We start from the raw sequence: 27,148 nt of genomic DNA, 5'->3' as shown, positions 1-27,148 counted from the left end.
TAATTCGAAATTCGACTGAAATATTTAGAAGCCCCACATTACGATGTTATTACTCAAAATATCATGGTATGTTAATACAAGGACTCAAACGAATTTGATTATAAGAGTTTCGTTACGGTTTATTGCTATAGGAGGTTTTATTTTCACTTGTTGATACCTGATTTAATTGGCTTTTTGTTTATTTTCTGCACTACGGGAGCCCAGAACTTTTTAATCGTAGTGAACGAGCCTGGCTATTACTGATGTGCAAATAAACTTTTCAGAAACTGATCTCTTTCGAACAAACACAATTGGCTGCCAAAGTTGTCAAATATTGATAGCAAAGAGTCGTCTCTTGTGATTGGCAGGTCACAGCAGGGTCACGCAATACACCTCAGCCTCGTTCACGAAATTACCTGTAAACCTTTACACGAAACAGCTGTCGGGATGTGCATGGATGTTAGGCCTAGATGAGATGAGGTTACATAAGCTATCACTGTGAGGTGATGCTCTATCGGCGGCATGCAACCGAGTTTTTATTGAAGTCCTGCCGCTTAGTTTGAAAACTTAGGGCTCGGGTAACACGTCAAAGCTAGCGGCTTATATTCTGATTGCATGTTAATGTTATGATACGTCAGTAAAACTGAATACCAAAATAAACTACGATAAATATTAATAATGGATAAATGTTTCGTATTGAAAACAAAGTCATGGCACATTGTTACAATGCATTTTCTTCCATGTATATTCTAAAACTCCATAGAAAGAACAAAGCATAATTATTGGCAATCTGCTACATCGTTCTTTGTATCTTGTACCAGGAAAGAGTTTCCCTGCTTGTACATATAAAGCTAGATACCGTATTGTGTCTTTATATATTAGAAAAAAATAATAGTAGGCTACTAAATTAAATAGAGATAATTTATATAAAACTACATTTAATTTGGTCGACGTACTTGCAGAAAAAAGCACTAAAGACCTACCTAATTTAATTTAAATACAGAGACATACACATTAATAGATGCACACCTAAACTGGTTCAAAAGAAAGTGGCATAGTTGATTTTCTAATATTAAACGCAATTGTAGTATAGTTTTTTATAACGAAATCATACTTTTCTATAGTGTTTTGTTTTGCTGTTGAATGATAAGGATTAAGAATACTGTAACTAAAACAACAATAAACGCAATGGTTTATAATGTTTTAATATTACAATTCTAATCAAATCCGGCATGCTTGTCTTTTACTAATATAGGATTTTTTGTATTCAAACAACAGTTATTTTCTTTGTGATAGTACCGTACATATTGCCTCGACCCAATTTCAGTTAACCCTGTTAAAAAATTAGCAGATATCTTGACCACACATACCATGAAGATGTCTACTCAGTAAGAGATCAAAGATTCCTAGCCTCGAGTTTCCAACACGAAACGTTAAGTTATCAAAATCGTGCAGAGCCTACCGTCAAGAAACATTACAGTAAAAACGGGAAGAATCGCTGGCTCTTGTTTAGCCCACTGCGATCGTCATATGTGTTTTGCTCTTTAATCAGTACAGTGAGCAAAGTTCAAAATGATTCACAATATAAGTAATATGTTCACAATGGGTGATTTGACGTACCAGAAAAAAATGTAACAATTTTTTAAATTATATGATTGTGTAGTTTTGGACCAGATAGAAATTCACTTTGCTTTTTACCTATGCCAAGCAGAGTAAATTTCAATTTTAAATGGACCAATACAATTTCCTGTATCTTGAGCATATGTCTTCTGATACAGTATATTGAATATGTAAATATTGTTATTTCTATCTAATACTAAACTTTTACACTAAGTGTCTACACTATCAAACTGTATGTGACAAAAAAAGAATGTAATGTGCCCCTATTTGGATAATGATGTCATACGGTATCACTACAATATTTGGGCATATCACTACCATATTTGGGTACATCACACTTTTTTGTGAAACTAGTTTGATAGTGTAGGCCTAGACAAAGCATAACTGTTCTATACACATTTCGGTAAACCACATTAGTAAATAACGTATACAGTACATAAAATGGTTATCTCATTAAGACTTTAGTCCAGATTATATCAAACGAACTCATCTATATATGCATAGATCGTATAGAAACATTCATATTTATGTTATTCAAATGACATTTCTTTAATAATTCACGTATTTACGTGTTAATGTTATGACTTATATTATAAGTACTGTTTCTGGACTTTAGTAATCATTGATGTGAGTTGTGGTTTGTTTTCGCCTGACACATGAAGGTTTAAACCATATGCTGAACCAACCCGTCTTTGTTGCGCCAACGCTAATTTAAAATAATTATGATTCCAAATTAATATCGAGTGATATCTATTTGATTGAAATTTCTCTTGGTCCATCTTTGGCGCCAATATCCCTAAGCCACCTGTTCGAGAACTGACGCTGTCGTCTGGTGCGTAAAAAGTAGAAAGTCTCACATGATAGCGTGTGGACCTTGATGTTCAATATAATGAGTCCGCCGCTGGTATAAATTTGTTAAGATTGCCCTTCCCCTTATGTGGTGCTTACTTCTCAGTAGGAATAGCTTAGCCGAAATACGTTAGAAAGAGGGTCAAATTCAGAGGTGATCTTTAGCAATAACTTTGAGTCACACATGCATTATCTCAGTACATCCTTAAAATACAGTTTCTATCATGCTTTTTCGTTTATCACTTTTATCTTAATGTAAAAAATGAGAAACAATTACTTTTAAATATCAAATGCATTATCCATGGGAACGCCTTCTTTCAGTCATGTAATCCATAACCGTAACAATGTTAAATAGATAAAGTAATGACATTAAAGATCGGTAATCTTAATTTCATTTTTTACAAAATTATTTTTGGATAAAATGTAAATAAATCAAACAATAACACCTCACACAAACTGTAAAATGCTTTCCTAATCGATCAATTTTATTTAATGAAAAATATTTATTTGTTGAATAAGATTTGTTTTTATTCTTATAATGTTATTATAAATAATATTATAAAGACTGTTATTATTGCAGGATGGCTTTCATGTTTGCGGCCATTGTTTAGCTTCAATGAAAGTTTCCCTGATCCTTTCACATTTTTTACAAATGTTTTTTTGTTTTGTTTGTTTTGGATCAGATAAATAGTTGATTGATTATTGATATAAGTGTTTTATCTATTTTTATATATAATAATCATGATTACCTATGTCATGGAGAATGTATCTGCATTCGTTCTTTCTCCAGTCCTTTACTTCATCCATGATTAGGCCTATACAGGCTGCTGAATCGACAACCGACCCATACGATAACGGGACGTTTACTATCCACCGAAGAATGCAATTGGCGTTTAATATAGATAGCGTGCGATATTGTCGTGTTAGGTTCAAGTTTGTGTTTGGGTTTTTGATTGCATAACATTAAAATTACGTATACTGACAGCGGGCACTCTTATTGCATGATGTAGTTCTAGGAAGCAAATATGCAACTACGCGCACCTAAGCAATTTGATTTGTAAAAATACATTTTTACTTTACAAATTGATTTACTTAAATGTTGAACTTGACCTTCAAGAAAACTTTGCTACTTTGCTGTTTCTACAATTCTAATTATTTTATCTACAGTGGTTTAAAGACAAAAACATGAAAAATGATTTCATTTCTAAAAAAGAAATTCCGCAGTTTTAATAAAGATAATAACTTCCGTAGAAAAAAATCTAAAAAAAAATTATTTGTCTTCCTTGAAATGGAAGAATTAAACGGTAAATTCATCAAAAAATTCATTTACTTCCAGTCAATTTTACTATTTTTTGGCTTTAAAAACAGTTTTTCGGGTAAAGGTTTTTTTTGTCAATCCATTTTTTGGTAAAAGTGAATAACTATTATGTGACTTTAAAATGTCATATTCGAAGAAAACATTTACACTTTTTTTAATTCGATCTTATAATTATGATAATTTATTCTAATTGTATATAGCCATTGAGTATTTATATTGAAAAAGTATATATCTAACATGTTTAACGGCTATTATTAATCACAGAAAGATATGTTTCAAAAATGTAATAATAAGACAGGAGAAGAGTAAAATGTGAGGGATTTAATACATCTGTTGTTCTCAAATCAATCAGGTTACTAAATGATGAAAAGTTATAAAATGCTTAATATATTAACATTTTATTTGTTGTTTTATAGAAATAAGTATATTTTTTTCATATGAATTTAGATTTTTTCTAATTATTCTTTTTTCTTTCTCATTATTTTTTACTGACTTTGAATTATCATAAAGTGAATATTAACAAGAAAATAATTAAATACATTCAAATTAGAAAAGGTTATTCTAAGTGGATAAAAATTGCAAGAGGCCAGGAGTAAGAGAACATAAAAACCATACATTCTCCAGTAAATTAAATAAAAATTCAATTAAATAAAACATTATGAATTCAATCTTAAAATTAATGTTTGATCACTTTTACTTGTTTCTCCGAATGTTGTGGAGTTTATTGGATACATTAAATGTAGATAAGTAAGATGATAAATAGATAAAGGAAAATACACATGGAAAATTATTGATTGAATTATTTTTTAAATAACAGATTTTAACATTTAAATTTGTATTGTAACAATAACCATCGTCACCACTACTATTATACTGGTATACTTTCCGAATACGCGTAATTTTGGTTGATAACCATAGCAACAAGAGAAAGAAACAGAATCGATAATCTATCATTGAGTTTCTAAGTTTAAAAATAAACAATAATTTACTTTGTTTACATAATTCTTTCTAAAATGGTGTTTATATCGCTTCATCTGAGTGGCAGTACAGCGACGAATTCCAATTTATAAAGAAAATACAATTGTTGTTTCCTATCACTAATTAAGGTAGACACGGTCGAACAGGATACCGCCACCAAGGTCAGAGTTGCGTATGTCGGGTCAGTAACGCCGTGGGAAATTCATAGCCAGTCTTGATGGGCCTAGATCAGTTCTGTTTGCGATTTTTTGGAACTAGACTCAAAACAGTAGCTTACATTCATAATTTTTTGTATCTTTTGAGATATTTTCCCTTATGTATATCAGTTTTGGCCAACATCTTTTTATTGTATTATTAACAGGAGGTATATGCCTACAAACTTAATTTGTAAGAAAACATTATTAATTTGTTAACAGAAAGTAAATGTTATAGTTATATTTGATGCATGTTAATTGTGCGGTTGTTGTTGCGATTTATTTAGACATTTAGAAGATAATCGTCAAGTAATCGATGAAATATATAATATATATATATTGATATTTTTTCTATGTTAATGTTTGATGTTTTTGAGTACTTTTTATACAGTTTTTATATAAATGCAATACTTTCAGCTTCTGCTGCCTTTTGTATAGGCCTATATATGTTTTCTTATACTGAAATAAATAAAAAATAAATGTTAAAAAAATAATAATAATAATACAGGATTACGATCGATGCACTTAGTTTATTCTAACTAAAAGATTTAGATGGAATGAGTTGAAATCAAATAACGAAAACAGGAAAACGGTTTACACTTCCTCGCACAAATGTGTTACTCTAAACATATAATCATGCATCTAGGCCTATTCTTTCCATATACAATATAGAGAAAACTAAAAATAGGCTGAGAAAAAGAAATGTTTTTGAGTTTTTGTAGCATTGGATGAAAGCAACACATTGTTAATTCGTATACCAATAGTTATACTACCGATTAAGAGAAAACAAATGTACACATGAAAGAATGACTCCTACCTTCAACAATTAATCAACATTACCTATCAATATATATTATTAAAATTAGTTTTTATGTTTTTATTCCTGCCTACTCTTTCTCCTTTATGCCTTTTTTTGTTAAAATGCGTTGTGTACCTTTAGTATTTGTTTTGGTTTAATATCATTAAAATACACTACCGATTGATTTGTTCCACTACACTCCACATAAAATTATTACTGTACTATCATCAATGATAATTAATTGTTGTTTAATTGTAGAATCTGTTTCACCAATTTTTCTATTATTACTAGTATAAAATTAATATACATTTAAATTAAATAATATTGTAGAAAGTCAAATTCTTAGGAGAATTTAAAGATCCCAAGCAAATATAAATTAAAATGGTTATAAATTTGCAAAGAAAAACAACACAGTTTTACAAAAATAACTGAGAATGTACTGTAATGCAGTTAAACTTTGGATATATCCATATGGAGTTTCATAAACCAAAGGTAGTACAGTAAAATTCGACGATATGCTCGATTATCAAAGTTTAATTCGGAAGCTCTAAAACAATATTATTTCTTACGTTCTCTTAATGTTGACCTGGATTTTTTTACATACTGAAGTAAACAAAATATATATACATATTGGTACACTCTTTTATGGCTGTTTTACTTTATTTCTTTGATTTGAACATTGTCATTTTTTCAGTAATGTTGTATTTATATAATATATACATATTTACCTGTTTGTAAACTAAAATGTCATACTGTATCTAGTAACAGTAAGCCTATACGGATCCACCTCCCCCATCTCATTATTTCACGTGCATTCGTTTTTGAAAATTAATATACTTGGGTCAATCATTTGTAAGGATATCACGACGGCATATTAAAAATTATTGTTTAGTCCATCTGGTTTCAAGCTGTGTTTTTGCTTGTCATATTTTAGACATGATGTTTGATTGCTAATCGTAATGGCGCCAAGCTCCAATTAATGTACATTTCAATGGTAAAGAAGGCCAGGCCTTATTAACTCCTATTATAAATTCATAACTAGCCACATATGCCACCGGTAGAGCAAACTCTTAACCTTTACCCTGTTCACAAATTGGCGCAGTTGGATTGGTACTACAATTTTTGATCGGCGGGGGTCATCTAAACAGCGCCCTCTAACCCTCACAACTGAAATTACTTCCGTCTAAAGGGAGGCTGATTCAGCCATCTTACATGGAATGGATAATTGCGTCTTTGTTGATTTTACCTCACTCTACGGGAAGTCGGGGCTTTTTGCGTTATACTCCTCAGGCGTAGTCGTAATTTGCCAGCATGTTTTTGTTTTTGATTCATATCATATTAATCATATACGCTGAGAATATTGTTTTCATAGCCAAATTCGGACATGGCCTGGCTGGGATTTCATACGACACCATCAAATATTGTAGTAATGTCAAGGTCAACGGGAATTACATTATATTCTCAATTTCATAGTCTTTAAGATACCATATGTATGTTTTTCTTTCAATTTCTTAGGACAAGAGAACCTAATGTTCCTTAAAACTCGGTTGCTTTCATAGCTAATTGAATTTCTTAGACCTAAAATGACAGGATTTATTCTTTAATCTCTTGTTTAGAATTTAAATTTTTTAAATGTAAGGTCAAAATACTATTCCTATACTATACAACGATGAATATAAAAATATTAATCAAGAAGGCAAAGATTCATTAGCCTAATGCGATTTACACACATTAGCCAATGTAGTTCTAAGCATGGATCCTCTATTATGCCTAACAGTAAGCCGAACAATAAAGATAAGTAGTAATATTTAAAATTGAAAAGTTGTAGGCTTAGGCCTGTAATTAGTTTATATATTAATCATAAGTCTATATGGTCGACCATGTTCAATTAATACTAAGGAAACAACATTACGAATGGCAGAACAAATGGCGAGCCTTGTTATAGAATTGGGCATAACAAAACAAAAAGTGTACAGTAGTACTTTTGGTATTCAAAATCATTAAGCTAAGAGTTAGTATAAACATAGGAAAAATAACAAAACTAATAAAGACAGACCTATCAGACATGCAGACCTACATTAAATAAGCGTTATAAATAGAAATAGTACAATTAACAAAATTATGCCACCACAAAAAACCGGTTTCTTGTATCATTTTATATCCACAAACAGTATTATTTAAAAAAATTGTAAACAATTATTACTAAAACCAGGGAAAAGTGAAAGTACAATTTAAAATTGTAATTCCACTATTCCCTACTAACGAACGATCCCGCAATTTGTAGGTGTAGGTTTAAAAAAATTGAACATTAATATGTATTTATTTAGTGAATTATTTAATAAAGAGATTGAATTATTATATTTCCGGGAATAATTGTGGTATTACCTACATTAAACCAATTAACGTATTCTCTCCACAAGCAGCTGAAAGAAGTTCGAAGCAGAGTTTTGAGTGAACATTGACGGCTCCCTGCTCGTGTGTTTACCTTGTTGTAACTCCCCCTAGGCCCACAGAAAGGAATAAGAAAACACGTTTAGGTAAGTTAGTGTAATAACACGGTGGGACTAAAATCAAGTTTGATAACCTTTAGTAATTTGCTAAGAATACAATGTTTGAAATTAACAACCTTTGCCAAAGTATTTTTAGGACATTAGTGTGGTCTCTGAAACTGAAAGTGAATCACCTTTTAAAGGAAGACGACAGAAGATTCGTATGAATAGGCCTACAAAATTGCGGAAACCAATAAAAACAAATAAGAAATAACAAATGGTATTTTAAATCATGCCAAAATATGTGTCACCGAAACTAAGTATCTGAATGAGACGAACTGAAGTTGTAAAGTGGAAGAGAATTCTTTATTAAAAGTAAAGAAATGGAAAACACAAAATACTGGTAATTTACTGGTACTTTGTACACTATTGTCTTGCTATTTTGAAATAAGTAGACAAACTATAATACGTATCATAACAGCTAAACTACACTGGTTTTATTACTTGATAAACTATAATTAATAAAATAATAATGATTCTTACATTCCTAAACAAATGAAATTATTACTAACTTGTCTTTTTTTTAACGTTTGAGTGATCTAAATAAATCATTTTTAGCAATCCGTTTTAGTTTGGTAGAAAAACGAAGAAATCAAATCTTCATTCAGAAACTACATACAAACTAAAGAATGATTACGGTCTTACTGAATGTGTATAAATATATTAATGAAACATCTTTAAGCTCAGTTGAGAGATGTTGAATATATACAAAATAGGCAGCCAGGTGGTAAAAGTGTGTGCCTGATTTTGTTTGTTTTGTGAAATGTAAAGAAGAAGCTCGTTTTAAAAAGAATGATTGGTTAGCCTAAGCCTACCTCATTTTTGTTTTTATTGTAGGCTTACATTATTTAACAGAAATTATTGGTTAGACTGCCTAATTTTTTATTGTACATTATTTTATATTATTTTAATTTTATAGAAACACTAGGCCTAAGCCGCACATGAATTAGAACATGCCCAGCCGTAAGCTATACGACTTGACACAATTTGAATAAAATCAAATTTGAGTGTGGGAATATTGGCTCATTAATATTGCTCGGTTATAGTTTAGTTAATAATTATCACGACCCGTCAATCACAATTCCTACGACCTTCAGGCCAGGTAACAAAATCCCATAAAAAGGAACGCCGACAGTTAAGAAAAACGTGTATGGCACACCTGAAACTCTTGAAGAAATTCAAAGACAAAAAGGGACGGCGAATGGAAGCGGCATTAAGAAGTTCTTTAGAGATTGGTTCGTATTACTGTTCCATGTGGGTGAAAGTACTTTGTGCAAAGAAATCAGATCTTTTAGTACATTATATTATTGTAGATGCAGTGGTAAATTTAACGTTTAAGACAATGTTACGGCGGTCAGAAATGTAACTTGACTTAACTTCGGACGTTTTCTTAACTGCTGGACATCAACCTCAGAATTACAGAAAGATAATAGACACGTCCAATGAATTAATATACTATTAAATAATGATATTATAAGAAAATTTCATTATAACATTACAACAAACTTCGACAGATGAAAACTTACATACTTCACAATGGCAAACTGGTAAACTATATATTGTCCCCATTTGTTGAATATGCCACATAGGATAGTTATTTACTTCAAATGATTGAATAAAAACAAAAATATATTGAAATTGAAATTTAAAGCAAAAGTTAGGTTTTCGATTAAATGTAAATGTTTATTTTATTATTTTATAGGCCTAAGTGAAACCATTTTTCCCGTTTTATTTTCCATCGAATTAAATAACTGCAAAATTATCTAATCTTCATTTTGCATGTATTGTGTATAGAAGGGTCAACATTTAAAAAAAATCAATTTTATAGATAGAAAGAATCATTGTATGTTTGGTGTTCTACATAATTTTCAGTTGCATATCAGAGCAGATTAGCCATAAAAATACTTTTTCATAAATGCCATTTCTTTCATAATACTGCAATCAACTGCAATGATACAGTTATATACAATAATCAATAAACCTAAAACATTACAGGGTAAACTTATTTATTGTTACTAATACAAAGGAAAATTTTATAATTTACCAAAAATCACTTACAATAAAAGATATTCCATAGCCTGAAAACACATCATAGTCTACACTGTGACTGGGATGTTTTCTGTTTAGGTTTGAGGGCGCAAGAGGTTGTAGAGTAATGTACAGACAGGTTTGCTCAGATACAAATATATTTAGTATTAAAACAAAATGTTATATTGGAAACTTGAATCTACATTTCTACACAAATTTAATGTAGGGTGTAAAAAAGGTGTATTTCTATAAAATAAAAAAATAATAAATGAAATTTTATTATAGGCCTAACCATATAGCCTATGATACTAAAACCGAGTATTAAATGCTGGATTTCTAGTAAAATGTTGGTTAAAATAAAAAGTTATTGTATTGAGGGCGCAGGCGCAACCTTGTAAAACGCCATGTAATTCGATTTGTTTAACGGTCCAGTTTGTCATTGTGGTTAAGATTGCACCATGGACCTATAGGTCCATGATTGCACTGAGTAGATCGAAACAATTTTGAACATCTGTAATAAAATCTAGGCCTGCTATTTTAAAAGTCTCATTTTAACGAAAATTAATTAATTAAATTATTTCTTCAATAGATTAGGCTAAAACACATCTTGACTTTCACATTAAAATGAATACATTGAATACATAGGCCAAAAAATGAACTGAATTTTCACGTGGTAACAGTGATTTTTCAAGGCAATTCGCGGGAATCGATCATTCCTTAACATTAGGTTCCACATGTTTTATCATCATCGCAAAAAGTATGAGGAAATATGCAGCAACACTTTCGAATAGCGGGAATTTATGTAAGGAATATTTAAAATAATAATTACAATATTTTTACAATATATAAAAAAGATTTCCCCAGGAGAGGATCGAACTCTCGACCTCCGCATTACCTACCAGTAAGGGCGAAGCCATGTACTGTTTATAAGTACGGCGCGCTAACCGACTGAGCCACTGGGGAACATATACCTGTATGCAATCTCAATACAACAAAACGTTTGTTTAGTATTACGTAATATGCACTAAAACAATTATTTACAGAATATATTAATTAGGTAAAGTATTAAGTTTTATGCTAAATTACAATGATCAGATAAACCGTTTATTATTATAAGGTAGTTTAAATCAACTTATCGTGGATTTTTGTTATTCATTTCTTTCTTAAAAATAATTTTTTTAATATAAAAAATTACTTTCCCCAGGAGAGGATCGAACTCTCGACCTCCGCATTACCTACCAGTAAAGGCGAAGCCAGGTACTGTTTATAAGTACGGCGCGCTAACCGACTGAGCCACTGGGGAACATATACCTGTGTAAAATCTCAATACAACACAAAACGTGTGTGTAATGTATTACGTGATTTGCTTTTGCAGAAGGTATTAAATAGTTAAATAGTTTTATGCTAAATGACAATGATCAGATAAACCGCATATTTTTATTATAAGGTAGTATAATTCCACTTATCAAGGTTTTTTTAATTTATTTTTTTCTTTAAAATAATTTTTTTTATAAAAAAAACATTTTCCCCAGGAGAGGATCGAACTCTCGACCTCCGCATTACCTACCAGTAAGGGCGAAGCCATGTACGGTTTATAAGTACGGCGCGCTAACCGACTGAGCCACTGGGGAACATATAATTAAAAAATATCTCAAATCACAAAGATTTTTGTTTTCATATTACGTGACAAGTTCTAAAAAATGATTTACATGATTTATTAATTAGGAAAAATATTAAGTTTAACCGACTGAGCCACTGGGGAACAGGTTTAACCACTAAACATCTAAATCGATTTTTTTTACTAATTATTTATTTTTTTAAACAGAATAAATATTAGTATATTTTTCTTTTGGAAAAACCAAAAATTAACTTGTTGGAAACGTTGCTTGTTTCTTCAGGAGGCTTTACTATCGTACAGATTAGATAGTTTGGTTCAACAATCGAATGTAGTCGCAAATTTTGTTACAATTATTTGCCATCAAATAGAATTCATTGAAGTCTAGGACTATTATAATTAGTGAGGGCGAAGCCATGTACTGTATAACGGCGCGCTAACCGACTGAGTCACTGTGGAATACAATACAACTTTAGTTGTATTGTGTTTACATTATCAAGGTGTAAGAATACAGTAATCTAATTTTTGTAAAGTTAATTTAGAAATATATCTATACTAGTATACATTTTCCAATTTCGAAATTTCTAATAATCATCAATTAAAGTATTTATAATTATGTTCCATTCAAGTACACCTTTATATGCAATGCTAAGTTTTTTAAATATAGACTCAGGTTAAGGCAGAACAACATTTAGCCTAAGTAACTATGCCTAAGGTTGAATGTATTATTACAAAATCTAAATATATCATTGAGATAGTTAGGAGTTAAATTATGAAGACTGTTATAATACAATAAGACGATTTATAGTTTGCATTTCAGACAATGTTTTCCAATAAAGTTAGTTTCTGAATTCACTACTTCCACATTTAATTAATGTGTGTTTCCAAAAGGAAAGTATAGTTGAAAATGACTCCACGTTCATGTTGCTATGTACAGCCGTCTTCTGGAGAATATTGGCAAGTAGAGATGAAAGGTGATTGGTCTACACAAGGAAATAGAATGCGAGTTAATACGCGCAAACTTCCCAGTCTGAAAGTCTTTCATAGCCACTCTTTGACCCACACATACCCATAAAAACTGTAATATTTTGAATGCTTTATGTACCGGCAGACATTCTAATCTCCCGATTGTCCCGATTATCAGAAATAACCAGGAAAGAGTAAAATTATTTTTTATTTTACTTTTCGATCACAATAACATACATAACATTAAAATAAATAGCCGAAACGTAGTTACATTTTTTATAGGCCTACAATAATTGTATTTACTTGAATCATGGAGGTTACTTATACCTCCATGTTTGATTGGAATAACCATTTTGGTTAGTCTTTCTCAACATTGATTGTAGATTTGCTAGCTGTTCAGATGAGTTGTGTGTTTAATTGCGCAATTTAACAAATATAGTAAAAATCATGGACAAGACGTAATGTAGAACAAGGCCAACAGCCATAAGTCGCGTGCTAAAACGCATAGTGATACCGGACCGACAGACCGACCGACCGACAGACCGACCGACATAGTGAACTATAGAGTCGCGTCCACGCGACTAAAAAGATCTAGATTAGGCTGCTAGAGACGTACTTAATTGCATTGTATTGAAGCTGAATATAAAAGACAGTACATATTGTTTATTATGCAAGATGTTCATAATAAATGTAAATTAACATTATTAAAAAAACTACTTACCTTAACTAAATGCACAAAATAAACTCTTATAATCCCACAATTACATAGATCTACATACATATATTTCCCAATATTTAATCCAATAGGCCTATAGAATAAATCAACTAAGAAATACAAACAAAATAAATGTTATAATTCACTTTTAATAACAACTTCCACTATCAGTTAGCTTTGTCAATATGTTATTAAAATTGTGTGCTGTGTATATTTATGATATCATAGGCTAGGCCTGGAGTTCGCACCCAACTAAGCACGGTACTTGACACTGTAAGACTCTCTCTAGGCCTAGTGTGTTGTTCAATGGTGGGCGCAATTAAACCAGATGTAGCTGTAAGCCTAGTTTCGTCGAAACGGAGCATAACACTACGACTAGACTGGAAGAAATCCGGCTTCTATGGCGCTACTTAGAAGTCAAACCAAGTAAAGCATTGCTTTTTTTGTTAACAGTATACGTTAAGTAGCAACATGGGGGTCGATAATAAACAGAGATTTTGCCATTATAGCAAGAGGCTTGGCTCTTGTAGGACATAAGTGCCGTCAGATGTTAGCCAATGACGACGGGTATCCCGTTGCGCTTATTGTCATATTCATAAATCCAGCCAAAAATAATGAATGTCCAAAAAGCTGTGTTTATTGAGATTAATTTAATTAAAGTGAAGGATTAATGAAAATAATTCCGTTGATGTAATTAATCTAAAATAAACTAGTACTATTCATTACTCTGTCAGATTGCAATTAACGAATATGTTTAAAATTTACAATGAACTACCGTATTCTATATAAGTGGAATTTTTAAATATTAATCACGCCTAATAAAGCCTCTTTTCCATTAGCGAATAATATTCGCGCGAATTGAACATTCCTAAGCTATAAATGGTTGCGCATTTTTCCACTTCACGAAAAGTAGATAAAAATATTAATACACATGCGCATTAGTGAACACTGTATGGACGATATAGAGAACGTAAATAAATCCGTAATTCTGATATTGAATTAGAGTAGAAATCGAACTTTTGTACATTGTCATGTCTTTAGGGCCCAAAGTGTTTTAGAACTGTAAATTATAGTTTGAAAAAAACATTGGGGTAATAATTAATAATGATAGGAATAAAAAAATGATTTTTTGTTCCTGTGTATTTTCAAATATTTATATTTATATTATGTATATTATTTGACAAGTGATATTTAAAATATGTTTTTTATTATAGACCCTACACGTAAATGTAATACATCTATTGAATGGGAATTATCAAACAAACAAAACACCCAATAAACACACCAGATGTGCAAGAAATTATGTTATATTACAAAAGTCAATCTATATGCCTACTTATCAATTGGTAGAAGGTTAATTATTAGTGCTATGTTACTGGTATTCTTTTGACTTTGAATTGGCATCTATTTAAATAGCAAACACCTCTTAGTAACGAGACTATTGTAAAAAACAAATCGAGAATAACCTTGTTGTCTTCTTGTTTTGTATTTACTTGCTCCTATTGCGTTTTCCATTAGGTCTGTAATTGTCGTGTAATTACATAAACCAATTAGGAACATTTATCTGTTTCTTGCATTAAGTATTAACTTCTTAAATGAGTAAACACATCGCAATACACTACTATTTCGTCTTTAAGTGCATCAATTGTGCAATCATTTTCGAATTCAATATTTGACAGTTATACAACCAGCATAAGTGTAGGCCTAATTATGATAAGGTAATTCGGACAGTGAAATTATTGTTAGCACTGGTACTTTAACAACTACCAACCAGATGTTCATTTATTTGTTTCAACAGCAATAACATCGTGTAAATACTACTAATTATTATAAACAATATAATATAATATTCGGTTTCAGGTATTTTAAAGCCGAATGTGGTTGTATAATAAATATGCTTAAACAATAACAAAACGTAGATATACAATATAAACTACGTGAAATATCAAATCAAATTGTATAACAATAAATATATCTACATTCTAATCTAATTCTAATTTAATTCAATTGCATTGTTAGAATGATGAAAAAAATATTTTATTTTAATTAAGGTAATGCAATACAGTATTCTAGTTATGTTTAAGTTATATTTATTACCAATTTTTTGTGGTGGTATCCAGTCACTTCAATGAAGGACCTGATCTTGGGCCTATGATAAAACATACAAATACACACAAACACATACGATATTGGATATTCAATACAAATGTATAGCATATAAAATATGTACATTAAAATTGTTGACATAAAAATATAATAGTAAAAAAAAAATCATCTTGTTAAAGTAATAATTTAAAATTAAGTTAATTGGAATATTATTATAATAAGTATGCGCTTTATAAAACTAAAATATTATTTACAAATTTCCAAGAAATATTGGTGAATAAAACGACAATACAAAATCGCCGCCGTCCCTAACTGATATAATCCGGAATGGTAAATGATGGAAGTTCGGTGGGCAAGACAGCCAAGTTAAAAAGAATATCGTTGTGAAATAGAGTCGATGGGGAGTTTGAAGGGTTATGAGAGTGAATTTGATATTACATCAGCTTCAACAATGTTATGTAAATAAGCAAAAGTAACTATTATTTTTAAAATAGCATATAGGCCTATACTTCTTAAAATAAATATTAATACAATGCTGTAGTGTTTAGATAACACGGTACAATTTCTATATTACCATTATGGAATGCGTATCAGTCATCAATGACAATCTGAGTACTTAATTCAGTATATAAGTAGGATCACGCCTAGTTAACAAAGCCATAGATCAATCATCTCTGAATAGAGAACCTAATTATGCCATTAGTCGCAACCTGTGATACTATATATGTTAACAATTGTACAACGGTCTGGTACCAGGTCAATAAGTAATTGTTTTGAATTAAGTACCAACCGTATCCTGATAAGTGGAGTAAATAATTATGTTAAATGACATTCAAGTCAATAGAGGTCGTTTTCAAGAAAGTTATCATGGAAATACCTCAAATCCGCATAATGGCCAATATGATAATCATTTTATGATTAAAGTTGTTGATGATGATGGGGGCGGGGTGTGTGGGACTATTCATATAACCTTAATTATGAAAGAATGTGAACAAAGAAGAAAGCTATTAAGAAATGTGTGAAATATTCATACAGTACCACGAAGCCCTCAGTTGTCTGCATATCAAGTAGAATAGTCCGGGTTCGAATCTCGGACGAGGCGATTTTTTCTCACATATTTCCTCATCTTCAACGTTTTATAATATTGACACTCTTTCGTAGGACATCTAAAATCATCTAATGATTGAGTTTCATTTGCTATCGGATTTTACCTCTAATGGATAGAATGTTACGAAAACAACGAAAAAAACGTAATCTTGAACAAATACAAAATCATTAATAACGATTTAATAATATTCCACCATGTACTATAATGTATGAAGTTTTACTGTATTAAAGAATCTACTCGCTAGGTTGATTGAAATATCACAATTGTTTTTTCAGTAATACGGTATACCACACAATATAATATAAATTCAGGAATGATACAGGATAATATGGTAATAAAGAAACAGGAACAAAGTATAAATGATGCTGTAAGTGAGGTGTGGCTGTAGATGTGCTTCTGAAGAAGTGTCGGTATCTGGTGTCTGGGTTCTTCTGAAACTTGGGGGTATATCGGCTTCTGTTCATTACCATATGTCATTACATCATCTCTGGGCTTAACCATTGGATCTAAAGTTTGTCCAGGCACATTTTGGATGTGTTGGGTTACAATGACGAATTGGCCATGTCAAATCTGTGCTTTAAAAGTAACAATATCTAATAGTTTTACGATGGGAAAGATCATAGGTCAAAACAACTGTGGTCGTTGGAGAACTAATTATTATGCCTAGTGGACATTAAAACATCTGGACAATCTCTTCTCTCGACCTTTCTGGGGCAAATTGGTGAACTCAATTGAATTGTGATACTAAGGTTGATTCTTCAATTATAAATCTAGGCCTATATCACTACATTACATTTGTAACAAACGAAAGTTTTGGTTACTAAAAACACAATTAAAGTTGTAGAAAGGTATGTAAGTACTGTTATATTTGGTTAGGTAGTAGTTAGGTAGAATGACAGACGGAATGAAACAAGTAGTCAGCATGTACAACTCAAGGTAACTTTTAATAGGTAATCCTCTACAGTATTGGTGTTGAGGTTGCAGAGTGGCAAGGTGTCAATGTGGCAATTTGGCAATGTGTGTGTGTTCATTTATCACTACAAATACAAAATAAATAGAAACGGATAATTAGCAATAGTACCGGTAATATTAGCATACGGGTCACGTGACCCAACCTGTCCGAGCGATAGAGGCTCTCGCTGAATACAAAACAATGGAAACAACATGCGACGGCCTAGAGAAGACGTCACCTAAACTGACTAAAATTTAACTTTTAAATCTTCTTATCAACAATTACAGCCTATTACCAGAATTCCTGGTTCATATAAAAAAAACAAGTAATAAGGTTAATAATATTTCAGAACTCACCAAAACACTATAATTTTCATAATAATATATGGTGATTGGAACGCTTCAGGCATTATTATATGACATTAACTGCGAACGAGTGTGCGCTCAACATCGTCCGATACTCGGAGCATATTATGATATGTGCCCTCAACGGACGACAGAAATCTTTACAACAGCCGCCCCTAAATTTAGGTACTAAGTAAACTATCATTTTAAGACCTGTAAATACAAGGTATCTAATAAAAAACTCTTGAACGGTTACTGAAGCTCTGGGAGTTTGATCAGTTTTACAACAGGGCGTACATATGTCTTGCCCTTAACGAGTACTTCGGCCGAGCGCACTCTGCCATCCTCTCCGGGAAAACTTTGGTTATACGTCCTATTATCCATTGGCCTCGGGGAAGTAGGTTGTCCATGATAAGGACGACCGTGTCTTCTTGCAAGTTCTCCGACTCCCTCCACCACTTCTGTCTGACCTGCAGGTTCGGCAAGTGATGCCTGATGAAGTGTCTCCAGAAATGGTTAATCAGCACCTGGCTGTGTCTCCATCTTTTCTTTGTCAGAAGATCATGTTCTGTATATATTACTTGTGGCATAACTGGATCTAGCCGCCCCATCAGAAGGATGTTGGGTGTAACCGCGTTGACATCCTTAGAGTCATTTGATACGTAACCTAGTGGTTTTGAGTTTAGTATACCTTCAACTTCTATAAGCAGGGTCATTAGAACTGGTTCTGTAACTAGCTGGTTACTTAGTGCTACTCTGAGAGCTGTCTTCGCGCTCCTCGCCGCTCTCTCCCATATTCCTCCAAAGTGAGGAGCGTTAGAAGGATTGTAAAGGAATTCTACTTGAAACGGTCGTAGTTTGTCTCGAAGATCAGCTGTCATCAGGTCGAAGGCTGACTGGAGTTCTTTGTCTCCACCTTTGAAGTTAGTTCCACAATCACTGAAAATCTTAGCTGGTTGGCTCTTTCGCGCAACAAATCTGTGGAACGACAACAAGAATTCTTCCGTATTCATGCTATCCAAACGCTCTAAATGGATGGCGCCAACTGTCATACACGTACACTTGTAGACTATTCCCCATCTTTTTTCTGTTCTCCGTCTAACTTTCACAGACATGGGTCCGAAGCAGTCGATCCCGGTGCAATGGAAAACGGGTTTGAATATTTGTAATCTTGCGGCCGGCAGGTCTCTCATCCGAGGAATGGTAGGCTTTGCTCGCCACCGCTGACATTCTTGACATAGTCGTTGCTGTCCTTTAACAGCTTCTCTACCTCTGAGAATCCGGTCCGCTAAAACACGTTCTGGTCCAGGATGTAGCGTCGGTATGTCGGATAATAAGTTTTGTGATGTAGTGCTTTGGATCGAGAATGATTGGGTGCTTCATTTGCTCTTGTATAGCATTTGCTTCACTCAATCGTCCACCTACTCTTATAAGACCAGCGTCATTGTCCCATTCTGGACTTAATTGCTTCAGTCTACTACCTGTAGGTAGTGAGGTTCCAGTTTTCAGTGCTGTAACGTCTTCTGGGAAACAGCATCGTTGTACTATTTTCCAGGCTTCATTCTCAATTTGTTGAGGGGCCGCCCCATCAAACTTCCGGCCGAGGTGGAGCAACAGTGCTTCAAAGTCCTTTAGGTGGCTGATCTCATCTGTAGCATCAACATTGATTAGCCCACAGAAAACACTTTTCTTGACTTCTGTGTCACCAGGTTGATCTTGGAGTTTGGGCATCATTGGCCAGTGGTCTGTAGCCTGAGTTAGAAAGGACTGTCCATATTTCCACCTGTGGTCGCTTGCCTCTCGTGATATCATCTGCCACATTCTGCTTTGTGTGGGCACATAGTGCCAGGTCATGTCTTTGGTTAAGTGGTTTATTTCTGTTACTCGAATTCCGACGAAGACCTTGAATCTACAGGTTTCTGAAGTGAGCCACGTCAGTACCATTGTGGAATCGCTCCACAGGTGCCTCGTACTAATAGGAATCTTTATGGTTTGTTCCATGAAGTCCATCAGTCTCGCACCAGCCAGTGCGGCGCAGAGTTCCAATCTTGGCATGCTTAACTGTTTCTTAGGAGCAACCTTGGATTTGGCTATAATAACGAATGCGGTCTCCACTTTTCCATCTCGCTCTCCGCGAATGTAGCCGACTGCACCATAAGCTCTTTCGGAAGAATCGCAAAAGACATGTAACTGGTGAGTGGCATCCTTCAGTGTGAGATATCGTCTCGAGATGTTGAACCAATCGATGTACTTAAGTTCTTCATCCCATTGGACCCAGGAGGCTCGAAGCTCGGAGTTAGTTATTTCTCTGTCCCAATCGATGTTATCCATATTCCACAAATCGTGGACTATAAGCTTACCCCTAATAAGGAATGGAACCAGGAAGCCAATGGGGTCGTATTATCTTGCCAGTGTCCGGTAAATATATCGCATTGTTACAACATCTGATGGTCGTGATTCTGGCGGTATGTAAGTGAGTCAGATCCAGTATCCCAGCGCATCTGCTTCATTAGTGTCTTGTTGGAACTCTAATATAGTGCAGGATGAGAGTGCTTCTTCAGGTAATCCCTTCAAAACCTCCGGTTTATTGCTAGCCTACTGTCTAACGTTGAAGCCAGCCATGCTCAGTACAGTCCTGATGTCATGCACATAGATTTCAGCTTATTCTGTAGATTTCATGCTATCCAAACAGTTGTCAACATAAAAGGCCTCCATGACGGATCTTTTCACTTCTGGATAATGTCCACCATGCTCTATAGCTAGTTTCTGGAGTGGATAAGTAGCGCAGCACGGGCTGCAGGTAGATCCAAATAACAGAGATAACCATTGGTAACCACTAGTTTATCGTCGACTAGCTTCTGGATTAATTGGTTGTGTTTCTCACGTCTTTCAGGCTTCTGGTTGTAGCACCTCTCCGTTCTCCTCATGTGTGGAATCACCGACTCAACACCAGATCGGAATCGTGTACCGATGTTATCACGCAACAGGGGAACCTCATAACGGTTCACTCCATCTACTTGAATCAAGTGTGTGGAATGTTCGAGATTGTTCACTGCCATTTGGTCGAGTCGAGAACGAGTCGCTGCCTTACTAGGAGGAAGTTCTTCCACCTGCTAAAGCCTTCTAACACCAGATTTCAGTTGTGATGACTCGCATAGGGTGAAGGTTGTTACAGTGACCGGTGGCTTGGTCAAAGGCATAGGAACTGGACCATGCAATGTCCATCCAAACACTGTATGTACTGCTGCTGGAGAGTTAATGCCTAGCTGTATCATTGGGCTTCTATGCGTAAGCAAATGTACGTTGTCAGCTCCTATCAAGACTAAAGGAAGTGCGTCAGTTATTTCTGGTAAGGGGACATCTTTCAGGTAATTGTAGTTCTCTTTGATCTCTCTTGTGGGGTACGAGTAGCTCCCCAGTGTTAACAAGGTCGAAGAAAACGCATCGTCAAGGTAATATCTGTTGTGAGTCTCACCTCTTGCCGATATTTGTACGTTTACACTCCGTCCAGGAACAGTGGTTGTTCCGTGTTCCACAGTTTTCAAAACAATGCTGTCTTCGTGGCCCTTTATGTGTAGTTTATTCATTCCATCAGTGAGCAGCATGGTTCTCATCGGCCCAACATCCGAGGTAGTTTCTTGCTGTCTTTTGTATCTGTAAGGGTCATAGTTGTTGGTGGTCGGTGATTTCTTTGGTGTGATCCCTTTAGATAGGTTTATCCTTTTCTGGTTTCTTAGCGGTTAGCACCCTTCCAAATACTGGATCTTCCTCTTTGTCCCTAGACTTCTGGACGAATTCAAGTAGATGCTTGAGTATAGCGATGGTATGGTTCTCTTTCAACTTGATATTGACGTCTTTCCACTTGTTTCGGAGGAATATCGGTAAAATCTGCACAACTTTGGATAATCCCTCCATGGTATCCAGTTCCGAGAGTTTCCCCAAAGCTTCTAGGGTTCCGTAGCAGTTTCCTAGGTCATCTGCAAAATCTCCGAGTGTATCGAGGGTGACTATCTCTCGCTTCAGTATTTTATCAGTCCAGGCCTTGGTTATTATGTTGGGGTCCCCAAACTTCTCTTTTAGCTTTCTAATGGCTGCTATGTAGCCTTCTTCAGCTGGTTTAAGGACACAATACTGTATCGAAGAATATGCAGCACCCTCACATAAAGAGAGTAGATGTTGTAATTTGACAATATCATATGGGACTTGAGAAACAGTACTCTTGTATGCTGTAATGAATGCATGGTACCGTAGCGGGTCTTCTCTGAATTTTTTCGGTTGGCTGCGGGGTAGAGCAATTGCCCGTAACAAGCCTTCCCAATTAAAGGCGTGTCCAACGAACTACTACTGGCTGTGGATAAGTTAGGGTTAATGACATTATTATCGTTCACATTATCAACATCAATAGCAGGATCACTTAAATTAACATCACTAACATTATCATCATGGATATCATTTTGATTACTTGAAATTTCATCATTAATAACATTACTATTATTCACATTACTGTCATCTACTAAAACAACAGTCTCATTTAGTTTCTTTTCTAAAGATTTAATACTGTTTCTTGTCTGTTCCTTTTCAATCAAGAACTGGTCCTGACAATCCTGCATTTCTCTTCTGTGTTGTAGTCTTCCTCGCCCTCCACAAGTTCGATTAATTCGTTATGCTTTCGTTCTACTGCGGCAAAGAAGTCCTCTAATAAATCTGCCTTCCTTTTAATCTCTTCCAAATCTGGGTTTTCCGATGCAAGCATCCTCTTCAGTGCGTTGCCTTGTCTGGTTAGATTTCCTTTAGCATTACGTCTGTTGATTTTCAGTTTCTGGTTTATATAAAAACAAGTAATAAGGTTAATAATATTTCAGAACTCACCAAAACACTATAATGTTCATAATAATATATGTGGTGATTGGAACGCTTCAGGCATGTTTATATGACAATAACTGTGAACGAGTGCGCGCTCAACATCGTCCGATACTCGAAGCATATTATGACATGCGCGCCCTCAACGGACGACAGAAATCTTTACAACAAAAGTATTACAGTATGCACAATTCCATTTACGCAGGTTGCATGGGATTTTGTTCCGAACGTGAAAGAATGAACTTGCGAGTCGAATGATAAAAAAGGTCTAGCAAACAAACACAATTGGTTATTAGTTCAATAAAGGACCAATGCTAAACATGCTACAGTTAAACCGTTAAGCAGTATTATAGTCCTAGTGAGCAGTGGCGAATCAGGGCATAAAAATGGTAAAAGTTAGCTTTGTTAGATTTAGACCGATACCGTATTTCAGCTACAGGCCCCATGTGAGAGTGTGATACCAAAAATATGTAATGCTATGCTAGGTTATTGGATGGTATTTTTCATTTAATTTCATTTATTTGTTCGACAAAAATGCCTAGGTCTTCGAAAGTCAAGCCCCAACCGATATTTTAACCCGGAACCTTCTGCTTGATATGCAGATATATCTATTCATCAGCTTGTGCCTCCTTTGTTTTCATTTCTGTTATTCCAGTTCACTCAGGGGCAGCGCTTGTCTGCTTTTATATTATCTACTTTGTCCAAGTAGATTACTTTCACTAAATAAAGGATAATAGAAAATCGTTCAATTGGTCGTCGCCGTCCCTAACTGATATAATCCGGAATGGTAAATGATGGAATTTCAGTAGACAGCCAAGTTGAAAATAATATCGTTGGGAAATAAAGTCGATGGAGAGTTTGAAGGTTTATGAGAGTGAATTTGATATTCAATCAGCTTCAAAAATATTATGTAAGTATGTAAAAGTAAGTAAAACTATTACTTAAAATATCATATACAGTTGAACCTCCGCGAGCGGCCACCTTCCCGTAAGCGGCCGCAGCCATTTTTTTTTACTCAAAATTAGAATTTTTGTATGGTAAATTACCTCCCATAAGCGGCCACCCGAAAATACAATTTTGGTACTTGTGCTTTATATATTAGCTTTATTTATAAGCCTATTCCTGTGTTTTTAGGAAGAGATATGAGAAAACTACACAGATGATTTGAATGACCATTTTCATAAGATAAAAGCTTTTAAAATTTGTCTGAAATCATAAATGATACTAAACTACCTGATCATAAACAATAAAATACAATTAGCTGGAGAATTTAGAGGTCCGTTGCGTTAAGAATTTAAGAAATATTGGATAGCCATAAAACGTGATTTTGGCCCTCTATCGACAGAACCTCCCATAAGCGCCCATTTTTCCCGGTCCCGAGAGTGGACGCTTACTGGAGGTTCAACTGTATTGTACTTATTAAAAGATAATAATAGACTTTACTGTAGTGTTTAGATAACACAGTACAATTTCTATATTACCATTATGGAATGCTTATTCAGTCATCAATGACAAGTATTTTATTCAGTATAATTATAATCTATAATCTGTTTTGTCCAAGTACTTTCACTGATATAATAATGCATGAGATCTTTCTAAATAGCCGACCTACTTCCTAGATATACTAACCTTATTCACTATTTTAAAAAACCAGTTCCACAACCTAAAGTCCAGACAATTGCTTGCCGAAAACCGTTGATACAGGGCGATTATGAGATCATGTTCCGAATATGATCACTGTTTCAATAATTTGACAGTATATATAATTTACACAGTGCTACGCAACACAATTGTTTTACATATACACAATATTATTTAAAAAACCGTTGCGTATTAAAGTTGCCTCTTAGTTATCTCTGTAAACAATTAGACAAACCTTGGCTGCCATGAAATGTAATTATATATAACTTTATTGAATATTCATTCACTCGCCAAGGATTTATATTGTACTGGTACAATCTTATATATATTTATGTATATGTTTGAAGAATGATGTGTTCCTGTCTGTTATACAAGTTATTGTATTGGTGATAATTGTGTTGAAATATTTGGACACTGAGGCTGCACTTACTTTATGAACATTTGATTCACATTTACATCCACGGTTTCATTGAGAGCAAATTGTGAGTTTTTTTATAACAATGTCAATGTGTTTATTTTCTTTCTCTTCTATCTCTAGGAAAATTAACAAAGGCAAGTTCACTATCTTTTTTGAAGTTGGCTGTTCTACAAAAACAAAGTGGAATTTATTGGGGGTTGTTCAAAATCGTGAAATCCAGGATGTAAACACAGAATCATGACGAGATGTTACCGAGCTCCTAAATTCATACGATACAACGACTTGTTTAATAGTATCAATAAAAGCATTAAAATGCTCTTATTGATCATGACGTCATTTGATTTTCATCAAAGAAAGAATGGTTATCATATAGTTATAATTTATTTTGTTTTCTGTAGAAACATTGTATATATCGTCCATCAATACACCCACTCATATAATATTTCAGTGTGTTACCATAATCATAGTGCTAGTGATAGTCTCACGTGATATTTAATGCATTCGCTTTTTTTAATTCCTTAAATTCAGCACTGGAAATAATTTCTAAATCTACTACCAAAGCAGTACAGAGACCAGAGTATCAATAGTCGTTACGTTCTTAACTTACTTGGTTAGCTTCTGATTTGTCAAATCACATTGCGTTACGTTTTTAACTTACTTGGTTAGCTTCTGATTTGTCAAATCACGTTGAGTTAAGTCCTTAACTTACTTGGTTAGCTTCTGAGTTTTCAAATCACGTTGCGTTACGTTCTTAACTTACTTGGTTAGCTTCTGATTTGTTCAAATCACGTTAAGTTACGTTCTTAACTTACTTGGTTAGCTTCTGATTTGTCGACTCACGTTGCGTTACGTTCTTAACTTACTTGGTTAGCTTCTGATTTGTCAAATCACGTTGCTTTGAGTTCTGAAATTACTTGGTTAGCTTCCGATTTGTCAAATCACGTTGCGTTATGTTCTTAACTTACTTGGTTAACAGTAGAGGACGTGTTAAACATAATATGAACAAGAAATATAAAATTTATTTTTTGCTTATTAAGAATAATATGGCAATTCACTAATGAACTTTTTTTTTGTAGAATCTATGATGGAAACCTCTACTGCTATCAGACGTACTATGCATGAGTTGCTAGAAGAACGGGTTAAAATGCATCCTGACAGAGAAGTGCATGTGTTTGTTAGTGATAATGAGAGATTGAATTTTTTAGATTTCCATCGAAAGGTATACACTCATCTAACAACGTTTAAAGAAGTTAATTTACATATTATATAACACTTATTAATAACTATAATTGTCTTAAATGATCAACCTCCTAAATTATTTTTGTAATTCGAACAAACGTACATTTTGAGAACTTTTTTTGCATTGTTGGTGACCTTTTGTGTTTTTAGAAATGAAAAAAAAAAGAAAGAAATGTAACATGTTCATGTACGTTATATATTATTTTATATTCTACTGCACAAGAAGAGAGATTCCATCTGGATCTGAAAAGAATAGATAGAGATAGATGCAACTAGTTAAGTCGAAAGTTTGTATTAACCCATATAATGAGTGACAATTAGAGATGTATTTGTTTGATTTCCATAAATGGGTAAATTACCAGTAGAAAGAGCCCACTACAACCTTATGAACCAATTGATCCGAAGAGATAGATAAAGTTAGATAAATAGCTCAATGGAACGCTGTTTTATTATCAGTCAATACTCTTAATACTTAATATATTTAATATTAACAGATTTAAATACTATTCATTTGTCGCATTGTCTATAATCTTCACGGAGCTACTGGCCTTCATGGTGGTGAATAATAAGCCACGGCCACATGATGACTGGTAACTTTAACTGGTAAATTTAACAAATTATATATTTGCTACTTTCATTAATTAAACGAATTTATTTTTAGAGATTTGGTAATATGAGGTTGAACTACCTAAATAAGGTCTGACTGACTGATAGAAGAATTTTGCAAAGTTCTTTGATTGGGAATTCATGTTTTTTTTCGTAATGATTTCTGTTATACATTTAATCAATTTAAATATGATTTTTTAATTCCTGTCTGTAAGCTAAAGCCTGAACCTAAAAATCAGGAATATATACTTTTAGAATCGTTGC

At 33.6% G+C, this 27,148-nt stretch overlaps 3 protein-coding genes, 1 long non-coding RNA gene and 3 other non-coding genes across 7 annotated transcripts in view; 1 reads left to right on the top strand and 6 right to left on the bottom strand.

The window, feature by feature from the left end:
• Positions 1-13,676, bottom strand: part of LOC144842725 (uncharacterized) — a 42,647-nt gene extending 28,971 nt beyond the window's left edge. Inside the window, exon 1 of the long non-coding RNA XR_013612163.1 lies at positions 13,617-13,676. This is a non-coding gene — a long non-coding RNA (uncharacterized LOC144842725). The remainder of the gene's footprint in view (positions 1-13,616) is intronic.
• On the bottom strand, positions 11,171-11,277 carry Trnai-uau (transfer RNA isoleucine (anticodon UAU)). Its single transcript has 2 exons — positions 11,240-11,277; positions 11,171-11,206 (listed from the first exon to the last, which is right to left on the bottom strand). It is a non-coding gene; the product is annotated as a tRNA-Ile (tRNA).
• Trnai-uau (transfer RNA isoleucine (anticodon UAU)) lies at positions 11,511-11,617 on the bottom strand. Its single transcript has 2 exons — positions 11,580-11,617; positions 11,511-11,546 (listed from the first exon to the last, which is right to left on the bottom strand). It is a non-coding gene; the product is annotated as a tRNA-Ile (tRNA).
• Positions 11,839-11,945, bottom strand: Trnai-uau (transfer RNA isoleucine (anticodon UAU)). The gene is made up of 2 exons: positions 11,908-11,945; positions 11,839-11,874 (listed from the first exon to the last, which is right to left on the bottom strand). It is a non-coding gene; the product is annotated as a tRNA-Ile (tRNA).
• A 4,725-nt stretch (positions 13,677-18,401) lies between the features above and the next one.
• Positions 18,402-19,235, bottom strand: LOC144843301 (uncharacterized). Its single transcript, XM_078700095.1, has one exon. It carries the CDS (start codon positions 19,233-19,235, stop codon positions 18,402-18,404), a length of 834 nt encoding a protein of 277 aa, XP_078556221.1.
• Positions 19,236-19,386: 151 nt separating this feature from the next.
• LOC144843300 (uncharacterized) lies at positions 19,387-20,451 on the bottom strand. The gene has a single exon (XM_078700094.1). It carries the CDS (start codon positions 20,449-20,451, stop codon positions 19,387-19,389), a length of 1,065 nt encoding a protein of 354 aa, XP_078556220.1.
• A 5,683-nt stretch (positions 20,452-26,134) lies between these two features.
• LOC144842658 (medium-chain acyl-CoA ligase ACSF2, mitochondrial-like) overlaps positions 26,135-27,148 on the top strand; it is a 36,728-nt gene continuing 35,714 nt past the window's right edge. Inside the window, exon 1 of the mRNA XM_078699159.1 lies at positions 26,135-26,258. Coding sequence (XP_078555285.1) covers positions 26,154-26,258 — 105 coding nt within the window. The 5' untranslated portion in view covers positions 26,135-26,153. The remainder of the gene's footprint in view (positions 26,259-27,148) is intronic.

The sequence above is a fragment of the Antedon bifida genome, chromosome 5 (assembly GCF_963402885.1).
Source record: "Antedon bifida chromosome 5, ecAntBifi1.1, whole genome shotgun sequence".
Lineage (NCBI taxonomy): Eukaryota > Metazoa > Echinodermata > Crinoidea > Comatulida > Antedonidae > Antedon > Antedon bifida.
This window is presented reverse-complemented; position numbering and strand designations above follow the sequence as displayed.

What these genes read in the sequence shown, in the direction of transcription:
- LOC144843301 (XM_078700095.1), bottom strand. Translation starts at nt 19,235, where the DNA reads ATGTCTGTGAAAGTTAGACGGAGAACAGAAAAAAGATGGGGAATAGTC.
- LOC144843300 (XM_078700094.1), bottom strand. Translation starts at nt 20,451, where the DNA reads ATGGATAACATCGATTGGGACAGAGAAATAACTAACTCCGAGCTTCGA.